The 25,128-nt window shown below is 43.1% G+C and overlaps 2 protein-coding genes across 5 annotated transcripts in view; both read left to right on the top strand.

The window, feature by feature from the left end:
* Nucleotides 1-25,128, top strand: part of LOC146634253 (NACHT, LRR and PYD domains-containing protein 3-like) — a 675,133-nt gene that overhangs the window by 505,904 nt on the left and 144,101 nt on the right. The window lies entirely within an intron of this gene.
* Nucleotides 1,056-10,500, top strand: LOC146634258 (uncharacterized). The gene is made up of 2 exons (XM_085375085.1): nucleotides 1,056-2,496; nucleotides 9,207-10,500. Exons 1-2 carry the CDS (start codon nucleotides 1,517-1,519, stop codon nucleotides 10,498-10,500), a joined length of 2,274 nt encoding a protein of 757 aa, XP_085231211.1. The 5' UTR covers nucleotides 1,056-1,516.

Raw genomic sequence — 25,128 nt, 5'->3', positions numbered from 1 at the left:
TTATATCTAGTCAAACAATCAGGTGTTTAAATAAGATTTACTGACCTTTAACCCGTCCTTATTATCCTCTCCATCTCTAAGGCAAAGGTTATTCAGCTCACATTTCATTAGCACATTAACATGAGTCCTTTTAATCCAAATACTTTTCTCTTTAAAACTCAATACGTTCAATAAAGGCCCCTTTTTTTACTAAATCACACACTTTAAATGTTGCACATTCAGAGATCTCCTGTGTGCTGTCTCATTCACACACACACGCTCAAAGTCACTCTCAAATAATTTTTACACAGGCTTTCAGCTTGCCTGAGTTAGACCTGCTGTAATTGCCCAACTTTCTGTGAATGGTACTCATGGACAATAATCAATGGTCATGACAATCATAAACTGACCTCCCAGCCCATTGTTTCTTCAGCAGTGCTGGTTTCAGTCATTATGCAAATGTACTGTTTATAAGATTTGGGGAAAGCTTCAGTCAGCTGAGACTGAAGAAGTCACTTGGACGAGTGACGAAACGTTTCTGTCCAGATGAACAGAATCAATCTACGGGTAATAAATCCATATTTGAATATCAGTTTCTTTTTGAGAGTAGAAGATGACTGATCTCTAACTCAGTTCCTGTGACCTTAAATTGATTATTTATTGATTGATTCCTAACAGACGCAGAGGAGTTTTGATTTATTTTTTTTATCTGTTTGTTTATTTGAAGGTCAACCATGTTTTCGTATTTTATTCAATTTTATTATTGAAGCTTCCCTGTGATATACCTGTTCATTTATATTCCTTCTCACATGAATTATATACATTATTATTATTAAACTTAGTAAGACGTCTGGCTTCATCTGATTTCTGTATTTTGATCACATAAATGTTGAGTTTTGTCACCATACATGTTTGTGTCTTCAGGTTTTATCTCATTTAAACGTCATAGTGTTTGTAAAAGTAAAGTCTGAGCTGTACAGCAGCTGCATCAGTACAGATAACATGATAATCACAGACAGCAGTACTCATAAAGACTTCTGCATTCACTCTGCCCTCTGATTGAAACTCTGCTTTGGTGCAGGACGAGTAACGTCTCAAAATACAAGGACATCATCTCCAGAAGTGATCTGATCAGGTCAGGACCTCCTGCTGTCTACCAGCTGAGAGCAAAGAAACAGAAGTTTGGAACAAGAATGACTGTTGGAGAAAAAAGACAAGACAAGACAGACAGAACCATCTTACTTGTGGGAGAAACAGGAGCAGGAAAATCTACTCTGATCAACGCTCTGGTCAACTACACCATGGGAGTGAAGTGGGAGGATAGAGTCTGGTTTACGATTGTAGAGGAGGAGAAGAAAAGTCAGACATCAGATGTGATGGTGTACGAGATCTTTGGGTTTGAAGATGAAACTCTGCCCTACTCTCTGACCATCATCATACTCCTGGATATGGAGACATCGAACACGGTGGCATCTTCAGTCACAGATTATTGAACTTGCTGGATGGAGTCCATGAAATTCATGCAGTGGGTCTGGTGATGAAGGCAACAGAGAATCGACTGAGTGATCGACTGATGTATGTCTTTGATTCAGTGATGTCTCTGTTTGGAAAAGATGTGGAGCAAAACATCATAGCTCTGATCACACACTCAGATGGAAGAAAACCTAAAAATGCTTTTAAAGCTCTTGAAGATGCAAAAATTAAATGTGCCAAAAATAAGAAGAATCAGTCTGTTTACTTCTTGTTTAATAACTGCCAGCTTGAAGACGAGGCAGAAAAATACCTGAAACTAAACTTTGAAAGCTCAGAGAGAGGAGTGAGAGGGTTCACAGCTTTCCTGAAAGAAAGTACACCTCTGCAGCCAGAGGCAACTCCTGAAGTGTTAAAGGAAAGAATCAGACTGACAGCCTGCATCCAAAACCTGCAAGAAAGAATCAGATTCACTGAAGTGAAACAGAGAGAGATGAAACAGACTCGGGAAGCTCTGCAGAAGAATGAAGTGGTCACTCCATGTGTTGTTTTTAAACATAAAGAACCTATCAGATCAGAGATGTGTGGGGTGGGGGTTAAAGCAGCTGTCAGCTGTACAGTCTGTGAGGAGAACTGTCACTATCCTGGATGCACGGTGCCCTTAAATCACTGTGAGGTCTTTAGAGATGGTCTCTGCACGTCATGTACCAACAAGTGTCCTGCATCAGTGCATGTGAAAGAAAAGTGGAGATATGTGACCAGGATAAGGAGCGGTCAGAAGAACAAAACACGAACAAAAAAGAAGGACGTTGATTTTCTTGAAAAGGAAATGAAACTGCTGACAGCAGAGAAGTCCCAGTTCCTGGATGAGTCCTACCAGCATGTAGTCAGACTGGAGCAGATCGCTCTGAAAGCTGATTCAGCGTCCACTATTGTCCACTTGGACTTCCTGATTGAGAAGATGAAGGAGAGAGGAGACACAGACAATGTCCAGAAACTGGAGGAGATGAGAAGGAGAGAGGATGAAGGAATTAGAGGAGCTCTGAGGTATGTCAAACTGACAGCACTCACAGAACAGTGACTGGAGTTTATAATTACTAAGTATAAACTAGGTGTTTAATTATCAGAGAAAAGTGTACAGATCAATATCACTGCTGAAACACATCAGTGATAGTTTATCCTGGGTTTATTTCACTCTTAGTGTTCAAACAGTTTCTCTGCTCAGCGTGACACAGTCATAATAAACTACATTTCTGTAATCGATGAAGAGGAGGAAAAAAAAACTGATTCTCATGGCTGGATTTGAATGTTAGCTATGGAAATGTGTCTTTTATCATAAAGAAACTGAAATCAATCAGTGTTTTGTGTGAGAACATGAAAACAAATACAATATAGAGAAATTGACATCTGGTTTAAAGGATGGAGAATTACACAAAACGTCTTATACTGAGGTAAAACTACAATGATGTGCAAAAAATCTTTAGTCCAGCATCTCATCCCCAAACTTTGATGGGCACTTCAAACTTTTCCAGCTGGGAACCATGGCCTCGGACTTGGAGGTGCTGCTCTTATCCCAGCCCCTTCACTAAAGACAGAGGGTTACAGCTGGAGGTTATTGTTCAGTCATGGACTATTTTAGTTAATGGAAAGATATTTAAAATAATTTTATATAGAGTCCAATCATAAACATAAATGTAAAATATAAATACCATATTTTTTGGACCATAAGGCACACCAGATTATAAGGTGCATTAAGCAAAACAAAATGGTCCGATAAGTCAAACTTCCCTCAACTCATTCTTCTCGCTTCCTCCACTTCTGTACCATTGATCCATTAATGTTGAATTCTCTGGCAGCTGCTCTATTCCCATGTTGTTGCAGTATATTAATGACTAACCTCGTATTGTGGATGGATTATCTCAGTTGTTCTCCTGACTGACGTTTGGTCCGTTTACAGCATCCCCTTAACCTTTATCGAGTGGAAAAAAGTTAGCGTTCATCCTCCAGCGCCACTGTGCTAATGTTATGCTAACATAGCTGTGTCGCTAGCGATCACGTAGCACATAAATTTATGTACCAGCTAGCCTAACTTCAGTAACCCTACAAATGTCACAGAAAGTGTTTAGTTTTCTGTCTTCATTTATGCTGGAAGTGATAGTGTTACACCCCTGAAAACAGGGAGTGATTTTGACTTGCTTCTCTCATGCAGTCGTTTATTGCAATCAAAATGAACATAAATGTTTCACATTCTGTACTGCTTAATGGCACGTGGTAGAAGGAAAAGCTAAATAATAATGTAACACAGTAAGGGGAATTGTTGAAAAGAATACATCAATGGGCCAATAGGCTCGACTATAGGAGCACAGGGGTGTGTTTAAATGAGACACAGAGACAAGATTTTACAGACACTTTACAATGGTAGAAAGGAAACTTACAAAAATTAAAAGAAGAGTAAAACACATAAACTACTAAGCAATGACTTGGCCAAGTGTTACTTTTGGTTTTCAGTGTTGGGTTTCAATGTTCGGGTTTCAATGTATGGGTTTCAATGCTTGGGTGCACCCTAGTAACCTGACTCCTTAACTCTTATACAAACAGATTACACAAATCCAATGTACATTCAAATGAAAATCTCACACTCTTTTCACATGTGGAGAATTGTTCTACACAATCCAAATAAAAAATGTCCAAGGGGTAAAGTCCAAAAAATTCCCAGGGTTTGAAAGAAAATAGGGGTGAGAGAACGTCAGTCAGTGGTCTCATGTATAACCAGCTGTGTGTGAAAGTGTGAGTGATACAGTCCTACCACACCGCAAGGTGCAGCAGATCATCAAGTGGAAAAGAAGCGAATCTCAGTCTCTCTAAGTCCAGGTGGGAAGGCTCGCCATCTATTTCACCGGAGGAATCCACCTCAGGAACAATTCAGCATACAAAAAAAACCCTGACCTGTCAACAGACAGGGTCAGAAGAGCAATTCAAATATTAATTACCGTACTTTCTGGACAATAGAGCGCACCTGTATATAAGCCGCATCAGCTCTATTTTTAAAAATTTTAAAAAAAAAAGATATACAAGCCGCACCCGGCTATAAGCCGCAGATATCTATGATTAAAAAATAGATATTTACTGCATGTACAGAACAATCTTGTACTGCAAATGTACATGTATGTACCTGAACAGATTCTTTCCGAACAATGCCTTTTAACACGGCAGCAACTTTGCTGATTAAAACAGAACCAAGAGAAAATAACCGCTATTTATTTACCTCCATTTTTCCTGTATTTGAAACCACAAGTCACTTTAATCATCTTCGCTGAAACCCATGAAGTCGTCTTCTTCAGTGTCGGAGTTGAACAGGCTCAGAAGCGCTTCATCACATCTGTCTCCATCAGTCTCGCTCTCCGTGTCACTGTCATCCTCCGGTGAAGTTGGCTCTGAAGGTGCGCCGCTCTGTTCGCGCAGCAGTCCAGCCTTTCGGAACCCATTGGTGATGGTGGATTCTTTCACAGCACTCCACGCTGTTAGGATCCACTGACAGACATCAGAAAAGGATGCTTTTCGCATGCGGCCAGTTTTTGTGAATGACTTTTCACCGCTTGTCATCCAAGTCTCCCACTCAACCCGTAGTGCAGCTTTAAATGCCCGATTTACACTGATGTCCAGTGGCTGCAAAAACTTTGTTGTACCTCCAGGAATCACAGCTGGAATGGAGTTTGTTTTCTTGATCGCTGCTTTCACAGAATCTGTGATGTGGGCCCTCATGCTATCCAAAACAAGCAGTGCTTTTTTCCAGTGAAAAAATCCTCCCGGGCGCTTCCCATAGCACTCCGTTAACCATTCCTTCATTAGACCTTCTATCATCCACCCTTTGGTGTTAACTTTGACCACTATGCTTTTCGGGAGTTGTTCTTTCGGCATAGTTATGCGCTTAAAAATCACCATTGGTGGAAGTTTTTGTCCGGATGCCGTGGATGCCAGAACGCAGGTGAAGTGCGTCCTCTCATGGCCTGTTGTTTTCAACAACATGGATGATGCACCTGTCTTGTTAACGGTCCTGGTCAGAGGCAGATCAAATGTTAAAGGTACTTCATCCATATTGATTATGTCGTCTGGTCCGATGGAGTTTTCTTGTATCTTTTTTTCAACGAATTTGTGGAAGTTTTCAACTTTTTCCTGATAGTCAGGGGGGAGTTGCTGACAGAGAGTGGTCCGATGGACAGGTTTTTACGTTTCATAAATCTGAAACACCATGACGGCCCACCTTTGAAATCTTTAATATTCACTTCGCGGGCGATTGTTTTGGCTTTCAGTCGGATCTGTACAGTGGATACACCTCGGCCACCTGCTCTCTGTGTGTTCACCCATTCCTCCAGGACATTTTCAAGTTCAGGCCACCTGCTTTTATGTCCTCTGAAAGCTTTTCTCGACTTTTGGCATTGCATGAGCTCTTCCCGCTGTCGCCTCCAACATCTCACCATAGACTCATTGACGCTAAGCTTGCGTGCAGCAGCGCGGTTTCCCTCCTGGATAGCAAGATCGATGGCCTTCAACTTAAAACTTGCATCATACGAACTTCTTCGTGTGGTTTCCATGATGAAGGGGCAAGGTATTGAAAATAATTACCAGTTGGTAATTTGTTGTGCGTGTTCTGTCTGCTAAAGAAAAAGTAGTGTATTCTTCTTTGCATTGATTTTTCATCTATCTTGTTTTTTATTCTAATTCTGGTTAGAGTCCCCCTAGTGGTGGAAGAAAAATCCACAGAATAGCCGCACCTTTGTATAAGCCTCATGGCTCAAAACCTAGGAAAAAAGTAGCGGCTTATAGTCCAGAAAGTACGGTATGCTGTTCTAGGTATAATTCACAACTTAGGATTTTGTTGAAATCACATTCAACATCAATTTGCAATTAAAACACTCAAATTTGCAAAAATAAAACATCTCTCTTACACAAACTATGCATTAAACCAAGTAAAGTCAGTGCATATGCGACAATTATTAATCAAACAATTGACATTAATTCAGTTTCTCAACGATAAAATGTGAAACAGACGTGAACTAACTAGACATACAACATGTGCTCACCGATCTCAGTGCATCACGGCCGAAAACAATGGTATGGTTTCTCTCGGTCGGAAAATGCGGGGCTCTAAATAAGGTAACAGGACATTTTGAAGTATGACCAATTCGCGTTGGTCGCGTCTATTGCGTTTGGTGTGAATGCACCGTAAGACTGCAACTCTGCTTCCTGGTCCCAACTCTCCATAGTCATTTTTTTTTTCGGGGGGTTAATAAGTCTGTCGATATTTCTAGAAATGAGAGCTGCTCCATCCAAAGTGGGATGGATGCCGTCTCTCCTAACAAGAAGCCCACATCGTTTCTGGGACACCACTCAGACAGCCAGCAATTTAAGGAGAACATGCGGCTAAACATGTCACTCCTGATTGGGTCTGATTGGGTTACACACCGATTCAATATTGATTTTAGTGACCTCCAATTGACGTAACCGGGTGTCATTACTGCCGACGTGAATTATAATTTTACTGAATTTACGTTTACCCTTAGCCAGCAGTTTTAAATTTCATTCAATGTCACCTGCTCTGGCCCCTGGAAGACAATTGACTATGGTTGCTGGTGTCTCTAGCGTCACATGTCTGAGAACAGAATCACCAATTACCAGAGTTTGACCCCCGGCGGGTGTGTCGCCGAGTGGGGAAAAACGGTTAGACACATGAACGGGTTGGTGGTGTACCTGGGGCTTCTGTTTAGGACTATGCTTCCTCCTCACCGTCACCCAGCCGCCCTCTTTCCCCAGCTGCTTGGGAACAGCTAGCGGGGCCTACGCTATCTTCGGCTGCACCAGCTACAGTGGCCTGGCTAGCTACGGGTGAATGAAGGGTGCGAAGCCGAGTCTCCATATCTGTAATCCTGGCCTCCAGAGCTGCAAATATGCTACATTTGTTACAGATATCATTACTGCTAAAGGAGGCTGAGGAGTAACTAAACATCTGACACAATGAGCAGGAAAGTGCAGGAGGGACTGGGACTCTCTAAATCTGGGACTCTTCACCATTGACCCTTAGAACTGAAGAAGCTTCTCAGATGAGAGAGGAAATGTCTTCAAGTAACTTAAAGAAGTCCAGACGCTTTTCTTTGCAAACTCCTTTGACTACGATGACCTGGATGACTGAGAACCTTCACAGACTTATATAAAAGTTTTTAGTTAAACTGCTCTGCAGATAAGCTACTGTGTGTTGGAACAGGAACAGGAAGTGATACTCTACCTCTCCTGCCGTTAGCTTATTGGACATTATACAGTATAACACTGGGGCTCAAACAACTGAGGTTGTTTTGTATCTATGTGCACAAAACAACTGTAATATAATGCTTCTAAAGCTTACAAGACATAGAAGGGCTACCTATTAAATATATTAACAATGTACAGATTGTAAATTTATCAACTTTTAAACACTTTTACCTGAAAACAAGGGGAAAAGAATCACGAGATTTTTGATCATTTAGACTTGCTTCACTCATGCAGTTGTTTATTGCAATGAGGAAAGCGCACGAAAGCCCCCTTGTCAGAATGGAGACACTACCAATCAATCCCAGAAAAGGCTTACTAGCCGATCAGTGATGTGCAGATGGCATCTCTCTTGAATAAAATGAGAACCATTGGTGTAACATGAAAAAACTTGTCAACAATTTCTTTACTGTATTTACATTATTTTTATCCTTATATCAACTAAGATGAATTAGTATTAACTGTATAACCCTTTTACTTTCAGTAGTCTTTCAACCTGTCACAATAGCAGAGCTTTATGTTTTAATGTTTTCAGAAATCTCTCAGTGAGAACATCGTATATCATGTTTAGGTGGAAACTAGTGAGCTAACTTCTTGCTAGCTTCTAACTCAGTTAGCTTTAATAAATTCTGTTTTCGTGGATGCCTGGATGTTAAACTTATTTGTTACACCTGGTAAAGCAGCAACGCTGATCATTTTATTAAAGATGAAAGAATTTAGACAGTTTTAACTCTCAGTGATGCTGCAGTGTTTGTTTGACTTTCGGACCTGAAGAGACGGAGTTTAGGACCCAGATTACTCCGCGACGCTCCTGACAACGGTATCCGTAACGCTCCAACAATCCATCAAGCAGTGCAGCTTTGTACCTTACCAAAGTCGTACTTAAACACTTTTTGACAGATTTTTGAGGGCCATGTACCACATAAAATTGGTTCAAGGTCAGTAAACACAACCAGAATTCATACATAAGGCGCACTGATGATTTTTGAGAAATTAAAGGATTTTAACTGCTCCTTATAGTATAGAAAATACGGTAAATAAAAATAAAATAAATAAATATAAAGTTTCACTTTCTCTACTTTGATGCCAGATGTTTAAATCTGCATAGAAAATCACCCCAATATTCTAATACTTACAATAAAAACTAAAAATGAAATTAAAACTGTATGAATCCAGGGCAGCAACAGCTGTGGCTCACCCAGATGATGTCATGCCAACCCAATCAAAGGTTGAGGGAAAATAAAAGTATAATTAAAAAGTAGCAGTGTGACCACTAATGCTTTGGTAGAGCAGACAAAAAAAAAGAATCTATTTGGACAAAATAAAAAAAGGTTTAATTTTATGTGACCTTAGATTCTGAGCAGAAAAGCCTCAGCTCAGTTTTCAATGTTAAACAATAGGAACCTGTTCATAATGTTTGCATGTGTACTGAAGACATTCTATGCTTTTCTGTGCAGGATCAGTTTGATCTCATCACCACATGAAGACATCGTCTCAGACAGTTTTCTCATCAGGTCAGGACCTCCTGCTGTCTACCAGCTGAGAGCAAAGAAACAGAAGACTGGAACTCTGACAAGAATGACTGTTGGAGAAAAACGTCCAAACAAGCCAAACAGAACCATCTTACTGGTGGGAGAAACAGGAGCAGGAAAATCTACTCTGATCAACGCTCTGCTCAACTACACCATGGGAGTGAAGTGGGAGGATGAAGTCTGGTTTATGATCGCAGAGGAGGAGAGAAGAAGTCAGACATCAGATGTGATCGTGTACGAGATCTTTGGTTTTGAAGATGAAACTCTTCCCTACTCTCTGACCATCATCAATACTCCTGGATATGGAGACACCAGAGGGATCGAACATGATGACACCATCAGTTACAGATTATTGGACCTGTTTCAATCAGACGATGGAGTCCATGAAGTTCATGCAGTGGGTCTGGTGATGAAGGCGAGTGTGAATCGACTGAGTGAGCCATTGAGGTACGTCTTTGATTCAGTGATGTCTCTGTTTGGAAAAGATGTGGAGAAAAACATTGTAGCTCTGATCACACACTCAGATGGAAGCAGACCTGAAAACCCTCTTCAAGCTCTTGAAGCTGCAAACATTAAATGTGCCAAAAATGAGGACAGTCAGCCTGTTCACTTCCTGTTTAATAACTGCCAGCTTGAAGAGCGAATGGAGGAAAACACAATTTTTAGAAATTCATGGGAACTTACACAGACAAACATGGATCATTTGACAGATTTGTTGGGAAAATCGAATCCTCAGAAACTGGTGAAAACAGCCGAAGTGTTAAATGAACGAATAAGACTGAAAGCCTGCATCCAAAACCTGGAAGACAGAATCGAGCTGGCTGAACTGAAACAGACAGAAATCAGACAGATCCGAGAAGCTCTGAAGCAGACAAATCACAGAAGTAAAATGGAAATTGAGAAAATATTGAGTCTTTTGGAAAATCTTGAAAAGGAAATGAAAGTGCTGACAGCAGAAAAGGAAAAGTGGCTAAGTGACTCCTACCAGCATGCTGTCAGACTGGAGGAAATCGCTCTGAAAGCTGATTCAGCATCCACTGTTGTGCACTTGGACTTCCTGATTGAGAAGATGAAGGAGGAAGGAGACACAGAGAAGGTCCAGAAACTGGAGGAGATGAGGAGAGAGGATGGAGGAACCAAAGAATCACAGAGGTACAAACTTGGTCAAACAACATCAGCTAGCAAAAACATTGGGAGACCCTCCCTCTGGTATAAGTGAAACATGTAAAGAAGCATCAGGCAGCTGTGTAGATTGCTTTTTTTCCCTGATACTGCTTTATGCTACATGTTCAGATGTACACCATGTGGTTGTTGTTGTGGACACGAGGGAATATCAAGTATACTTTCATATTTTATCCAGTTATTAAAAAATATAAATTCTCATTTATAAAAAAACCCCTTTCAGTTATTGCTTTTTCTTTATTAATATACCTGTATTTCACAAAGATACCTGTACTTATGTAACAGCATATAACAAATATCACTACATAAATAAAACATTGTTATTGTGCAGAGCAGGTCTGAGCTGTCTCAAACTGTACGACTGAATCTCGTTAGAAGTTCATAGGTTAGAAGTTTGTAGGTCACGATGCAGGTTCTCACACTATACGGCCCGATGCTCTGATGCGACCTGAGTGCTCACACTGTGTGTCCATAACATGAAGGTTATAACCAGTGTTGGTCAAGTTACTTTAAAAAAGTAATCAGTAACTAAACTTTCAGCCCAATTCTACTTTTTCTGCATCATCATCATACAAAATGTAATCAAATGGAAAAGTCTCTTTTTAACTTGTTTTATTAGTTTTAATCTTTTAACTTTATGCATCAAGCAAAAATGTAATTATCTGCAACATTCTCTGACTTGAATAAATTAGTTTAACATTTAAACCTATTTTCTGCACATTCCAGCACATAAAATAAAATATTTTTTGTGTTTACACTCAGTCTTTCAAATAGATGCAAGTAAAACACAGCAGAACATAAATAAAGTCAAAGACTCAGCGGTCCTGTTGCTCTATTTTCACCTGTAAAGCAGGAGTGGGGTAGGCGGAGGTTTACCCTGGTGCAGGTGTGCTGCAGTGGTCAGTGGAAGAATCCGCGAGTTTCTCTGTGAGTTTCCCATTACGTCGTAGCTACTCGGTGCTTGTTTGGAAGTTTAGGGGTTTTTTCGCTGTAAAAAGAAGTTTTCTTCCCACGCACGATGGACACTAATGTTTTTGTCACTTTTTATGGAATCAAACTCAAAGTAAGGTCAGTGCTTCCACGCTTTAAACGCTGCACGCTCATACTCTCTCCTGCACTCGATATATGATCCACTGTTGATCTGCACACAGCTGTTGTCACGAACGTCGCACTCGCTTACGTCATGAGACATTCTCGCAAAAAATCACGGTTTTAGTAACGCAGTAACGCAGCGTTCCTACGGGAAAGTAACGGTAATCTAATTACCGTTTTTGCGATAGTAATCCCTTACTTTACTCGTTACTTGAAAAAAGTAATCGGATTACAGTAACGCGTTACTGCCCATCTCTGGTTATAACACAAAATCTGTCTCTTTCACTCACACAGACACTCATCACCATCATCAACTTTGCTAAATTGCTAATGAAAAACATTGACCAGGCAGCTGTGACTGAGCAGCAACGTCCATCCAACTATTTTCACAGTTGTTGTGGTCGTGGTTGTGATGGCTGATCAATCAGTTTGATCTGTTTGATTATTGATCGGTGATGTCAGACTGGAGTCAGTGTGATGTTGTTGTTGTGTGTTTGAGACTTTTAGTCTCATGGTCTCTGCTGCCGTAGATCCTCTGAACTGTGTCAGAGGTCTCACTCTGGAGGAAACTCTCAGCACTTTCCAGCAGCTCCTCCATCATGGAGGACGTTCCCTCACTGTAACAGGTGGAGGAGAGGAAGCACAGGTGGATCCTCTGAGGAAGAGGAGCATTCCTACAAACCACATGATCACATGACCAGAGGGGCGTGGCCTTCAGTGGTAGTAATAAAGGAACAGATTTGAAGGCTCCAACAAAGCAGACCTGTGATCACTTTGACTCAGTATGATGGATTGTTTTGATTTGTCTTTGTTTCTCTGGCTTTTCTTGTGTGTCTGTGTGTCTTTGTGTGTTGGATGGAGTCATGTGACCTGCCCAGGGACGACACATGAGCAGCTCAAATCTGCAGGTTTCCATCTTCTGTTTTTATCCTGATGTCCATGAACATGAACTCTGTCCCTGTCAGATAAATCCAGATAAAAACAGCCGGTTACATTAAATCTGATCCAGTGTTGTTCTTCTTCTGTGGTGTTTGTGATGGAGCAGCTGCTCCTGATGTGTGTGAAGATGAAACCTGGGCTCCTGCAGCTTTCTTTGCTACAGAAAGTTACATTTAAGATGTTTAATGTCACATACAATGAAGTTTAGGACTCATTTAAACCAGCATGAACTAACAGTTGTACAAGGAAAGGGAAATAAATGAGATGGAGACTTGGAGGGCCACACATCTGTACCCTCATACATCTGCACTGAGAGTGTAGCAACAACAAAGACTGTGAAAGTGTTCCCAAAGCAGAAGCCATGGCTCAACAGTGAGGTGCAAGCTCTACTGAGAGCAGCGCCTTCAGATCAGGAGACCAACAAACCTACAAAGAGGCGTCTAATCTAAAGGCATCAAAGAATCCAAACGCAGATTCAAACAGCGCATCGAGGAACACTTTAACACAAACCACTCCAGAAACATGTGGCACACAATCGCAGGACAATCGCACACAAACAAACTCCCCGCACATCACCTCACCTGACACCATAAAGCAGTTCTTCATGACCAACAAAACAGTGACACCAACACCTATCCTGCCGTTACAGAGAGGGACGACGCCCCCATCCAGCTGGAGCAGCATCAGGTCAGAGCCACACTGAGTCTATGCGAGGAAAGCAGCTGGTGCTGACGGTGCAGCCGGTGGAGAGCTTAAAGCATGTGCAGACCAACTAGCAGAGGTTTTCACCACCAACTTCAACCTGCTACAGTCTGTAGAAGGCCAACAGGTGGACAGAGGACGCCATAATTACAGCTCTTCACACAACCCTCACACATCTGGACAGTAGGAAACACGTACGTGAGAATGCTGTTTGTGGACTTTACCTCTGACTTCTTTTCCTGAACCAGACCCTGCAGGATCCACCTGAGGATCCCAGTCCTGGACCCTGTTTCTAACCAGGAGGATCCCAGGCCTGATTATTGCTGATGTGTTATAAATATTCTGGTTTTATTCTCATTAAATAAATATGTGTATAAATATGTGGACTCATGTTTCAGTCCTGGACGTTGATGCTTGTTTGAAAGGACACAGATGGACCTTGTCTCCTTCTTTCCTTCCTTTTGTGTCCTCTGTGCTTCATCTGCTGCTCTTCACTCTGTTACTTTGGACTGATTTCACTCACACTTTGTTTCCATGGTTTCTTTGCATCACGCTGACAGCACGTGAACAACATGACATGTTTGATCTCAAAGAAGGAGCAGCATCCTCTCTCCAACCTGTTTCTCCATCTTCTACAACACCTGATTCATTCCAGTTTCTCTGCTTTCACTTTGATTCCTGAGCGTCTGTGATGAACACACTATCAGCATCACTGACATGTTTCATCATTTAAAAACACTTCCTGTCACTGTGGTGGTTACAGTGACATCATGCAGTTTGTGCTTTGACCTCCAGAGGGCGACAAATCAGCACAGACAGAGAGCTCCATTCAAACTTTGCTGCCATCAGGAATAATTCTTCAAATATAATCATCAGTGTTTGAGCAGTTATGATATCAGGGACAATCTACACATGTGTGACAATACTGAACATGTCACATGACACACCTTAGACATCATGTGATCCACTCTCAGTCTGCACTTCATTCATGACTTCAACAGGTTGAAATGAGCTTTGAAGAAACATTCAGTGATTGCATTTGATTTCAGAGCCCTGCTGTTCCCCATCTGCCCTGTAGGTGGCCTCAGTGTGTTCCCACTGTTTCCAATCACCTGACCCGTCCTCCATCAGCACACCTGCTTTCTGCTCATCCTTCTTCATGTACAAGTGAAGACAGAAAGTGTGGCTGGATCTGTAGACTGGAAACAGAAACTCATGTGAATATTTGTAGTATAAAAAGGTTTGTTCCAAACAGAGTAAGAAGTCTGGATTGCCTATATGTCAAAGGAGCTTACAAAGAAAAGCGTCTGGACTTCTTTTAGTTACTTGAAGACGTTTCACCTCTCATTCGAGAAGCTTCTTCAGTTCTAAGGTCAAATGGTGGGGAGTCCCAGATATTAACCTAGTGGGAGTTTCCCCCCACAGAGGGACAAAAGGACCCCCTGATGATCCTCTAATCGCCTGAGCCAAGGTGTGAAACTGGGTGTGGGTCCCAATCAGCCAGAGTTTCGGGTGAGTTCATTGTGAAACCTGGCCCCACCTTATGATAAGGTGGCCCCACACCTTGGTGGGGGCCAGGCCAGACGTCAAACTAAGGATGTCAAACTAAGGAAAAGACCAACAGCTAAACTAAACTGGGAAAAGCTAGAGCTAAACATGCAAACTATGACAAATACATGAACCTGAGCAGGAGCGGGAAGATATGAGAAATCCAGATATGTGGCAAGATAAACAGACGACCTGACACTAAATAAAGGGTGGAGGGTAATGAGGGAAATGAGAACACCTGGGGAACACAGTTGACACAAATAAACCTGAACGCCACAGCGGAAGCACAACTAAGCTGGAGGTTTCTTCCTGTTAGAAATGAATTTCTTCCCTCCCCCTGTCGCCCAAATACTTGCTAATAAGGGGTCATCTTATTATTGTAGGATCTCCTCGACACAAATGTTGATGTGATTTCATGCCATCGAAATAAAACTGAACTGAATTGAATGAAACAGCAGATTATCAAATAATTTGCCGTTGCATGGTTTCTGGACTGGTGTCACTCATAGGAATAATTTTCTGTTGAAGAAGATGAGAAGATTATGAAACACCCCCTGGATGAACTTAATGGGTTGAAACTTAGTTTTGTTTGACCGTTCAATCAATCAATCAAAGCCTTATTCGCCACATGCAGGTTGCCCTGCAGTGAAATGGGACCCCCCCCCCGACCTTACACACACAACACAGACATTACATGGGGATACAAGTCGCAGATCGGTAGCGTTACAGAAAAACACTGAAATATACACTACAATGGGAAAGTACAAGAGGAAAAAAGAGACCTCTACTCATGCTGTGCTTCCATGGTTGGACAGCATGAGAACAGGAAACAAAGAAACTCCTCTGCACAAAAAGCACATAATGTCCACAGCACAACTTTGAAAGACATGACAAGCCACAGGATTGGGTGGGGGGGAGGAGTAATGCGAAGCGAACACAGCAGCCGCCCTGCACAGCGCTACCATTCCAGCGCGGGCTCAGACCCACTCAACGCACTCAGGACGCACTCAACGACGTCGACTGGGACATGTTCAGAGCATGCGCAGTCGACATCAACGAGTTTACGGAAGTAGCAGTATGCTTCGTCAATATGCTAGCGGAGGAGATTATCCCCACTGCGAGAGTCACCACATTCCCAAACCAGAAACCGTGGATGGACAGATCGATCCGCACTGCAGTAAACGCCAGGACCGCCTCCTACAACGCGGGTCTCGCCACTGGCGATATGAGCGCCTACAAAGCGGCCTCATACGGCGTGCGGCGCGCGGTGAGAGATGCCAAACGCCGGTACCGGGAACGTGTGGAGTCCCGCTTCCACCAGGGCGACACACGGAGTATGTGGCACGGACTACGCACCATTACGGACTACAAAGCCAGGGACACTGCGCCGATCAACGCCGACTCTGCATTCACCAACGAGCTGAATCGGTTCTACGCCCGTTTCGAGGTTAGCCAGGCGGCTAATGCTATCTACCGCCTGACTACCGAGGACAGTGACGTCATCAGCGAGAGACCAGTGACCAGCATCGCGGAGCATGACGTCCGAGCGGCACTGAGGAGAGTGAACACAAGGAAAGCGGCGGGGCCAGACGGCATCACCGGCCGTCTGCTGCGCTGCTGTGCTGACCAGCTAGCAGGTGTGTTCACTTACATCTTCAACGAGTCCCTGGCGAAGTCTGTGGTCCCCACATGCTTCAAAAGATCCACCATCATCCCTGTGCCCAAGAACAGCAAACCCTCATCCCTGAACGATTACCGGCCAGTTGCACTGACCTCGGTAGTAATGAAGGTGTTTGAGAGGCTGCTGAAGAACATCATCTCCTCCTCCATCCCAGACACCACAGATCCGCTGCAGTTCCAGATCCAACAGATCCACAGAGGATGCCATCGCCCACGTCCTACACACCACTCTCAGCCACGTCGACAAGAAACAGGGTAACTATGTGCGAATGCTGTTTGTTGATTACAGTTCAGTGTTTAACACAATAGTGCCCTGCAGACTGTTCACAAAGCTGAGGGATCTGGGACTTAACAGCCGTCTGTGTGCATGGGTGTTGGACTTCCTCACTGGCAGAACTCAGGTGGTGAGGGTGGGCAGGTGCTTCTCCAACAGCATCACCATCAACACAGGAGCACCTCAGGGATGTGTCCTCTCGCCACTGCTCTACTCCCTCTACACTTCAGACTGTGTGGCCACCCATGGCTCCAACACCATTGTGAAGTTTGCTGACGACACAGTGGTGTTGGGTGCCATCTCCAACAACGATGAGGCGGCCTACATGGATGAAGTGAAGAATCTGGCATCGTGGTGCCAGGACAACCACCTCCAGCTGAACGTCAGCAAGACCAAGGAGCTGGTGGTGGACTTCAGAAGGGGTCAGCACAGAGACTACAAGCCCATCATCATCAATGGAGCTCCAGTGGAGAGGGTGCAGTCCTTCAAGTATCTTGGTGTCCACATCTCCTCAGACCTGACATGGGCTGCCCACATTCAGGTCCAGACCAAAAAGGCTAGGCAGCACCTGTATCACCTACGACAACTGAGGAAGTTCAGGGTCTCTCCAAAGATCCTCAGGATTTTCTATACAGGCGCTGTGGAGAGCATCCTCACACAGAACATGACATCGTGGTTTGGGAACAGCTGTGTGAAGGACCAAAAAGCTCTCCAGAGAGTGATCCGTACAGCAGAACGCTGCTGCAGGATTGCTCTCCCCCCGCTTCAGGACACCTACACCAGGAGATGCCGGACTAGAGCAGCGCAGATACTGAAGGACCCGTCCCATCCTGGCAACAAACTGTTCCAACTTCTGCAATCTGGTAGAAGGTTCCGCATCTTCCGGGCAAGGACAGAGAGACTCAAGAGGAGCTTCTATCCCCAAGCCATCCGTGCCCTAAACACACACACCCGCCCTCTCACATCATCTATAACTGACTGAGACAGGACTCTTCCAGACACTAAACCAAGGCACAATGTACATTTCAATTCCTTTAATTTTAAATATGTTTATATTGTCTATCCTGTAAAATAGTCAGATGTCTATTCATATTAATGTACAGAATTCACCTGCTTGCTGCTACTACTGCACATTCACCCAGTGTATATACTATATATATATATAATGTTCTTCCTCTACACCCCCCCCCCCCCCCCCCCAATTTTTGCACATGTCGAGGAGCGTGTAAGGCCACATTTCACTGTGTGTTATACTTGTATAACTATGCATGTGACAAATAAAGAACCTTGAACCTTGAACCTTGAACCTTGACCCGCCGTGTTCCCCCGCAGGAAACAAGCATCGAAGGCGTTTGGAAAGCGAGGGGGGATGAGTGTGTGCTTATCAATATAAGTGTGTGTGTGTGTGTCCATAGTTCAGCTGAGACAGTGTCCTTCGCCCTGCCAGGCTAAGTAAACAGTCTTCCAGCCAACCCAGGTGGCCTTGCAGGGAATGGGAAGGAACAGACTAAACACAGCCGTTATCAGGGTGTTGTTGTTCGGCTCCAGCCTCGAGACCGCCGCTGGCGCCAAAGGGGTATCCGCATGAAGTGATGGTGCTTTTTTACTTTAGTGCGAACAGCTCATATGAATTTCAAGCCAGCTCCGATCAGCCAAAACGCTGTTACCATGGTTCCGAATAGGTCGATATCTTCAGCACTCAGGCTCACCCGAGCCCAAACTTCTCGTTAAAGGGTGTCAATTGCATTTAGGGACCAGTTGATCCAATCCATAATTCCTCTTTTAGGTTTTAGAGAGCAGACTGTGAGAGAGTGTTCCAGGGAAAAGTAAAAACACAAGACAAGGACATAAGCGGCTAAGCAGGGAAGATAAGGGAGAGGAGAGGAGAAAAAGTGCGACCGCCTTCGCCGAGAGCCAAACGAGAATATTTATTATAGAGAAAGTTTATTGTCATTACCAGTGTTTTGGGAAGTGGAAAAATATCCCCGATACATAAATGACTTTGTGGATGTGGTGAACATAGGAAGTTTAACAGGATCTAGACTAGACTAGACTGTAAACAGAGAAACTCCCTGGCTTTCAATATTTGCATCGGTCATAGTCCAAAGAAAGCAGACAGTGAGTGTGAGAGCTGAGCAGGGATCAGTGTGTTCACACTGGCAGCTACAACAAGGTTTCATTTCAACAGTGAACTATGACCAGTCTGACCAGTTTGAAGGCAAATATACACAGTATGGAATGCAGGAAGCTGCAGTTAGATAAACAGTAAAGAACAAGCACAAAGACAGTAAAATGATCAGGATCCATTAAAAAATGATGGACTAATTTGATTTGTCTTTATTAAAGTTTTTTCTTGTTTATCTTTTGATAAAATTGGTGTCATTGGAGGAAGTCTGATTATGAATTAAAAAATTAATCAATTGGTTGATGTTTGTTACATCTGAACACAGAAACACACGCAGAGAAATCAAATGCAAATTCTATGCAATGAAATAGGAAAGAAAGGCGAGAAATTTTCCAGTGTAGTTAAATGAACTTCACTGCCCCTCCCACCTGTCCTGCTTCAGGTAGAGTCCCGCCTCCTTCCAGGAAGCAGCTCACCTGTGTGTCCGTGTTTAGTGTCCAGGTGTTGAGGGGCACTTGTTGTTAGTGTGTGTGTGTGTGTGTGTGTGTGTGTGTGTGTGTGTGTGTGTGTGTGTGTGTGTGTGTGTGTGTGTGTGTGTGTGTGTGTGTGAAGAAACTGTAAATTTGCTTTGTTTCCTCCTTTAATCAGAATCGTGTTTATTGGCCAAGTACATGTGCAGACACATACAGGGAATTTGGTTCTGGTAGATGGTTGCTCTCAAGCACAGCAATGTAAATCACACACACACACACACACACACACACACACACACACACACACACACACACACACACACACACACGTGTCTATAAAATAACGAATCTAAACTTATATACATGAAATACAGAAATGAATGAGGTGGAATGAATACTACAGAATGTACATAAGGTGCAGCTGCAGTCTGGCAGTGGGAGCAGTGTGACAGGTCAACTGTTAAGAAGGGAGATGGTGAGGGGAAAGAAACTGTTCCTGTGTCGGGTGGTCCTGGTCTGCAGGCTTCTGTACCGTCTGCCAGAGGGCAGCAGATCAAAAAGTCTGTGTGCAGGGTGTGAGGGGTCTGTGATGATTTTCCCTGCCCGTTTCCTGGTTCTTGAGAGGTACAGATCCTGGATGGAGGGCAGGGGGGCGCTGATGATCCTTTCTGCTGCCCGTACAGTCCGCTGCAGTCTGCTCCTGTCCTGTTTAGTGGCTGCTCCATACCAGACTGTGATGGAGGAGCACAGGACAGACTCAATGACCGCAGTGTAGAACTGGATCAGCAGCTCCTGTGGAAGACTATACTTCCCCAGTTGTCTCAGGAAGTACATCCTCTGCTGGGTCTTTTTGAGGATGGAGTTGATGTTGGTCTCCCACTTCAGGTCCTGGGACATGGTTGTACCCAGGAACTTGAAGATCTTCACAGTTGACACAGGGCTGTCTGATATGGTGAGGGGGAGCAGAGTTGAGGGATGTCTCCTGAAGTCCACTGTCATCTCTACAGTTTTAAGAGTGTTCAGCTCCAGATTGTGCTGACTGAGTACCAGCCGCTCAACTTCCTGCCGGTATGCAGACTCATCACCATAACAATTTGTCTTTAGGAACTTTACTGTTTGTTCAGCTCATGTTTGATTTCTTCACACAACAAACTGTGTGTGTTTGTATTTCCGGTCTCTCCATTAAAGTCAGTGTGTAAAGTTGTCCTGCCTAACATCAGCTGTGTGCAGCTGAAATCTGCTGCTCTATAGTTCTGTTAGTGTGATCAGAGTCTGGGAAAAAGTTGATTCTGTTCATCTGGACATAGTGTTTTCAGTGGGAGAAATGTTTCATCACTCATCCAAGTACAATACAATAGAGTTTTATTTATTTTGCTCATTTAAAAACCCAAGTGCTTCACGATAATACGGAGGAACAACATAAAACAATGAACAAAGTATAGATGGGGCACCAGCACAGACAGAAGGCAGCCACTAACAGACCGAAGAGTAAAGAGTAAAATCGGTATCGAACTGCAATTCAGGCTGAAGGTCAGCTTGTAATACAAATATGTACTATTCCGAGTGACTTCTTCAGTCTCAGCTGACTGCAGGTTTCCTAACCTTATCAACAGAACATTTGCATAATGACTGAAACCAACATCACTGAAGGAACAATGGGCTGGGAGTTCAGTTTGTTGATCATAATATGCAAATTCAAATGACCATTGATCAACAACCACTGATCAAAGCCCACTGATCAATGGCCATGAGTCCCATTCACAGAGAGTTGGGGAATGGCTGCAATCACAGCATGTAAGATGGTGACAGATGTACCCTTAGGCCCCTCCTCGATGAGAGATGGTCATTCCCCTTTCATGTAAATGGCCTCCTTGACTCCTTGACTGTAAAGTCTCTGTCTGACACTGGCTTCCGACCCTCCTCGATCAACTCAACTGGAAAGGCTTTCAAATATCTCTGAATATATTTGAATACAGAAAATATTTGATATATACTTTTGATGTACTTATGCGTTAGATGTTGTAGTTTGTCACTTGTAAATACAGTCTGTGAGCAGCTATGAGGTGAAATATCTCTGTAGAAAGACTACGTTTTCACACTTATGTTGGTTTTTCATATATTCACAGAACATTAATATATTTTGTTGGACAGTTTATTGTCATTACCAGTGTTTTGGGAAGTGGAAAAATATCCCAGATACATAAATGACTTTGTGGATGTGGTGAACATAGGAAGTTGAACAGGACTAGACTGTAAACAGAGAAACTCCCTGGCTTTCAATATTTGCATCGGTCATATTCCAAAGAAAGCAGACAGTGAGTGTGAGAGCTGAGCAGGGATCAGTGTGTTCACACTGGCAGCTACAACAAGGTTTCATTTCAACAGTGAACTTTACTATGACCAGTCTGACCAGTTTGAAGGCAAATATACACAGTATGGAATGCAGGAAGCTGCAGTTAGATAAACAGTAAAGAACAAGCACAAAGACAGTAAAATGATCAGGATACAGGTAAAAATGATTCAGCACATGAAAAAAGTGAAAATCTCAGATAAAATAATTATTGTGGGTGATTTTAACATCCATGTAGATGCTAAAAATGACAGCCTCAACATGGCATTTAATCTGTTATTAGACTCAATTGGTTTCTCTCAAAATGTAAAAGAACCCACCCACCAAGCAGTTTCAGCTGAACAGGAAGTTGTTTCCTGACAAGGAAACTGAAGGAAAAAGGGGTAGATTTCAAACAAACCAATACAACAGATGTCTACTCAGCAACCTGCTAGTAGCCCAAGTGAAGCAGCTGCATTACTTAACAATATATTAGTCTCAGCAGAGACTCTCAGAACTCTGTGAAATGCGACAGCTGTGGAGCAGCAGCCTGTTACAAGACTGTGGTCAAGTGAGCCCTCACATGCGAAGTCACGTTCAAGCTAGCCAGCCGCACCTACATTCTTGTTGCACTTAGCTTACGTATATTACGGTACCGGTGCCGACTGGCTTAGAAAACAGAGTGTCTTCTGGATACTGTCATGTATGTATGTAGCTAATATTTCAAAACTCGAAGTGGATTGAGAAGAAAAATAGTGAAAAACACCAGTATCCAGAAGACACAGAAGACACAGAAGCCAGTCCTGCAGAGGTAATTGGGTTTAGCGCCCTCCGTCTCCACTGTGTGAGGTCTCCCTCCTGCAGCTCCGTTGGCATTTTCAGGTTGTTGTGGTGGGTCCAGCTGCTGCTGCGGTTGGTCAGGGTCACGTCGACGAGGGGAGAGCAGGAGTCCAGGTCAGCTTCGGCTTCCAGGGCCTGCAGAGCAGCCTGTAATGGGACATAAGTAGAAGAACAGACAGGGGTGGACGAACAGGAAAATTATGTGCTATTTGGTGTATTATACCTCGCCTCTGTCAGTGCGCCCCAGGGCAGCTGTGGCTACAATGTAGGCCTTTCATCACCATGAATGGCTGAATGTAGTGTAAAGCACTTTGGGGTCCATAGGGACTGAGTAAAGCGCTATACAAATGCAGGCCATTTACCATATTATACGGAGAGGGGAGAAGCGCCGGCCCAAGCTCTGTGTCAGATCTCCCTCCCTCCCCTTTCTTCTCCTTCTCTCACTTTTAGGTGTTTCTTTAGGCACTTCTTCTGAAGCTGCTTTTTCATTTCCCGCTACACCTTCTATCCACACTATCAGACACCTTTTTATTTAATAAATATAGTCATCTCATCTTTTCTGTAATCTAATCAGTTAACAGGACAACAGAGATGCATGTTTAAATCTTATCACAGAGGAGAGTTTCCTCCCCACAGTAACTCACTCATGTTGCTTAATCAGCAGAAAACACTCCACAGTGTTACTTCCCCTGGCTAGTCTAGGGGGCTTGAAGGGACAAACATAAAGGTAAATAGTGAAGGAGGAGCTAAGATCATAATTTTAAAAGTTTATTTCATGCTAGTGTTGAAATTCTGGTTCAGACTGAGGATTAACTCCAGGGAGAGCCATGGCCAACATAACAAACAAATCTTCCCTGATATGAAAAAAAGAAACTTACCTAACTCTCAAGAAAACAAAATATACAACCTATAACCATAACCTACCTGACAACACATAAACAAGAGAAAACAGGGTCAAAATAAAAGCTCTCCCCTACAGGCAGTCTGAACATGAACACATACAAGTCACAAAGGCATGCAAGCCAAGCAGTCACAGAGCCTGCCTCTCCTAACTCCTCCATTTGTTTAGTGGCTGTCTTCCACCCAGAGCCACTATCTCCCCTTCCTCTCTCACCTTCACGGCCCACTGCCTTCTCCTCTCCTAGAATGTGTCATGGTGCCTTTCACACACACACACACACACACACACACACAACCTTTGATAGAAGTAACTAGTGTGTGTGTGTGTGTGTGGGGGGGGGGGGTCAAGATGTGACCCTGTGAAGACTCCCCAAAGCTGGTGCCAGGAGTCTAGCGGTCCATCTAAACATAAGGCTCTTAGCCTAAAACTGACACAGCTACGTTTATCCTACCATAAAACAATAAGAGCAGGTACGACCTCTCCCCTGCTCCCAGGATGTGGGTGTGAATGCCAGAACACTCTGGAATGCACACAAAGTCTTTGCAGACAACTAAGGATCAACCCTCTACCAACATGACATTGATTATAAAACTCTAAGCATATATGAGTAGATATTTCTAAGCATGAATGACAATCAACAATACAAATCTAACAGATCCTGGTGTTATTTGTCTCTCAGAAACAGTTCATAACTTCAACTCATCCATGTCACCTAAAAGGTAAACCTGTTTCTCCATCACAGCTCTGATGGTTCAGTAAGGACATCTCCTGGTTTCATCTTCATGTTTCCCTCTCACCACATATCCAAACCGACATCATGACCAGCAGCTTTACAGCTGTGGCTCCAGCAAACATCAGCTGATACTAGAAAGTAATATTAAATAAATTCTAACAACAGCTGATCAAATGTGCTGCTGTTGTTTAGCGCGACATCTGCTGTTTTTTTCTTTCTGGCGCAAAGTGGGCGATAAACAAACAAGAGAGCCGATCAGCTGATCATTGATCAGTTTCATGATTGAAGTAGCAACAGGAGAGGGAGGAGAGAATGAGAGAAGAAGAGGCAGCTGTGCAGCGTAAATGCAGAATAACTCCAGCTTTGTGTCTTTTCCATTGTAGCTGAAGTCCGGGACAAACTGTTCCTTTTCACCTCAATACGAAACGCGTAATATTTTCTCTGAATACGAGACGATTCTGTTTGTACGGGACGGTAAAAAGGCCAGCCTCCACCACTTGCTAATGTTACTAAATCTGTGGAAGCTCTGCCACAGCCACCACCAAGCAATTTTACACATCTGCTAACCAGAACGCTGTTTACTCGCATGTGACATCATTCCCAGGTCCGTGTTCCGATTTTCGAGGTAAGTCGAACGCAACACACGAAGTAACGAATAACGAGCCTACACAGTAAAATTCGGAGTGTTAAAATAACACTTAAAGAGTTAAATTTAACACTGGTCCGAGTCTATTTGGTCCCATTCGGAATTGGTGTTAAATCAACTCTTTCTATAGTGTTAAAATTTTAGAGTAAAATTAACTCTAAATAGAGTAAAATTTAACACTGAGTAACACCGCAGAGTGTTAAATGAACCCAACACTACTAGTAGCGTCATATTATTTACTCTAACATAGTGATAAATTAACTCTATTTGAGTAAAATTCCACTGATTTTTAACACTGAATTGAGTTATTTCAAGTTAACACTGGGGGTTCAAATAACTCTGATGAGAGTTGATGTTACTCTATACTATGTTATTCATACACT

Source organism: Diplotaxodon limnothrissa, linkage group LG3, assembly GCF_057381915.1.
Source record: "Diplotaxodon limnothrissa isolate DT_005_m linkage group LG3, D_limnothrissa_male_GT1.1, whole genome shotgun sequence".
Taxonomy (NCBI): domain Eukaryota; kingdom Metazoa; phylum Chordata; class Actinopteri; order Cichliformes; family Cichlidae; genus Diplotaxodon; species Diplotaxodon limnothrissa.
This window is presented reverse-complemented; position numbering and strand designations above follow the sequence as displayed.

What these genes read in the sequence shown, in the direction of transcription:
- LOC146634258 (XM_085375085.1), top strand. Translation starts at nt 1,517, where the DNA reads ATGAAGGCAACAGAGAATCGACTGAGTGATCGACTGATGTATGTCTTT. An exon ending in GGAATTAGAGGAGCTCTGAG is followed by an intron (nt 2,497 to 9,206) that starts GTATGTCAAACT and finishes TTTTCTGTGCAG; the next exon opens with GATCAGTTTGATCTCATCAC.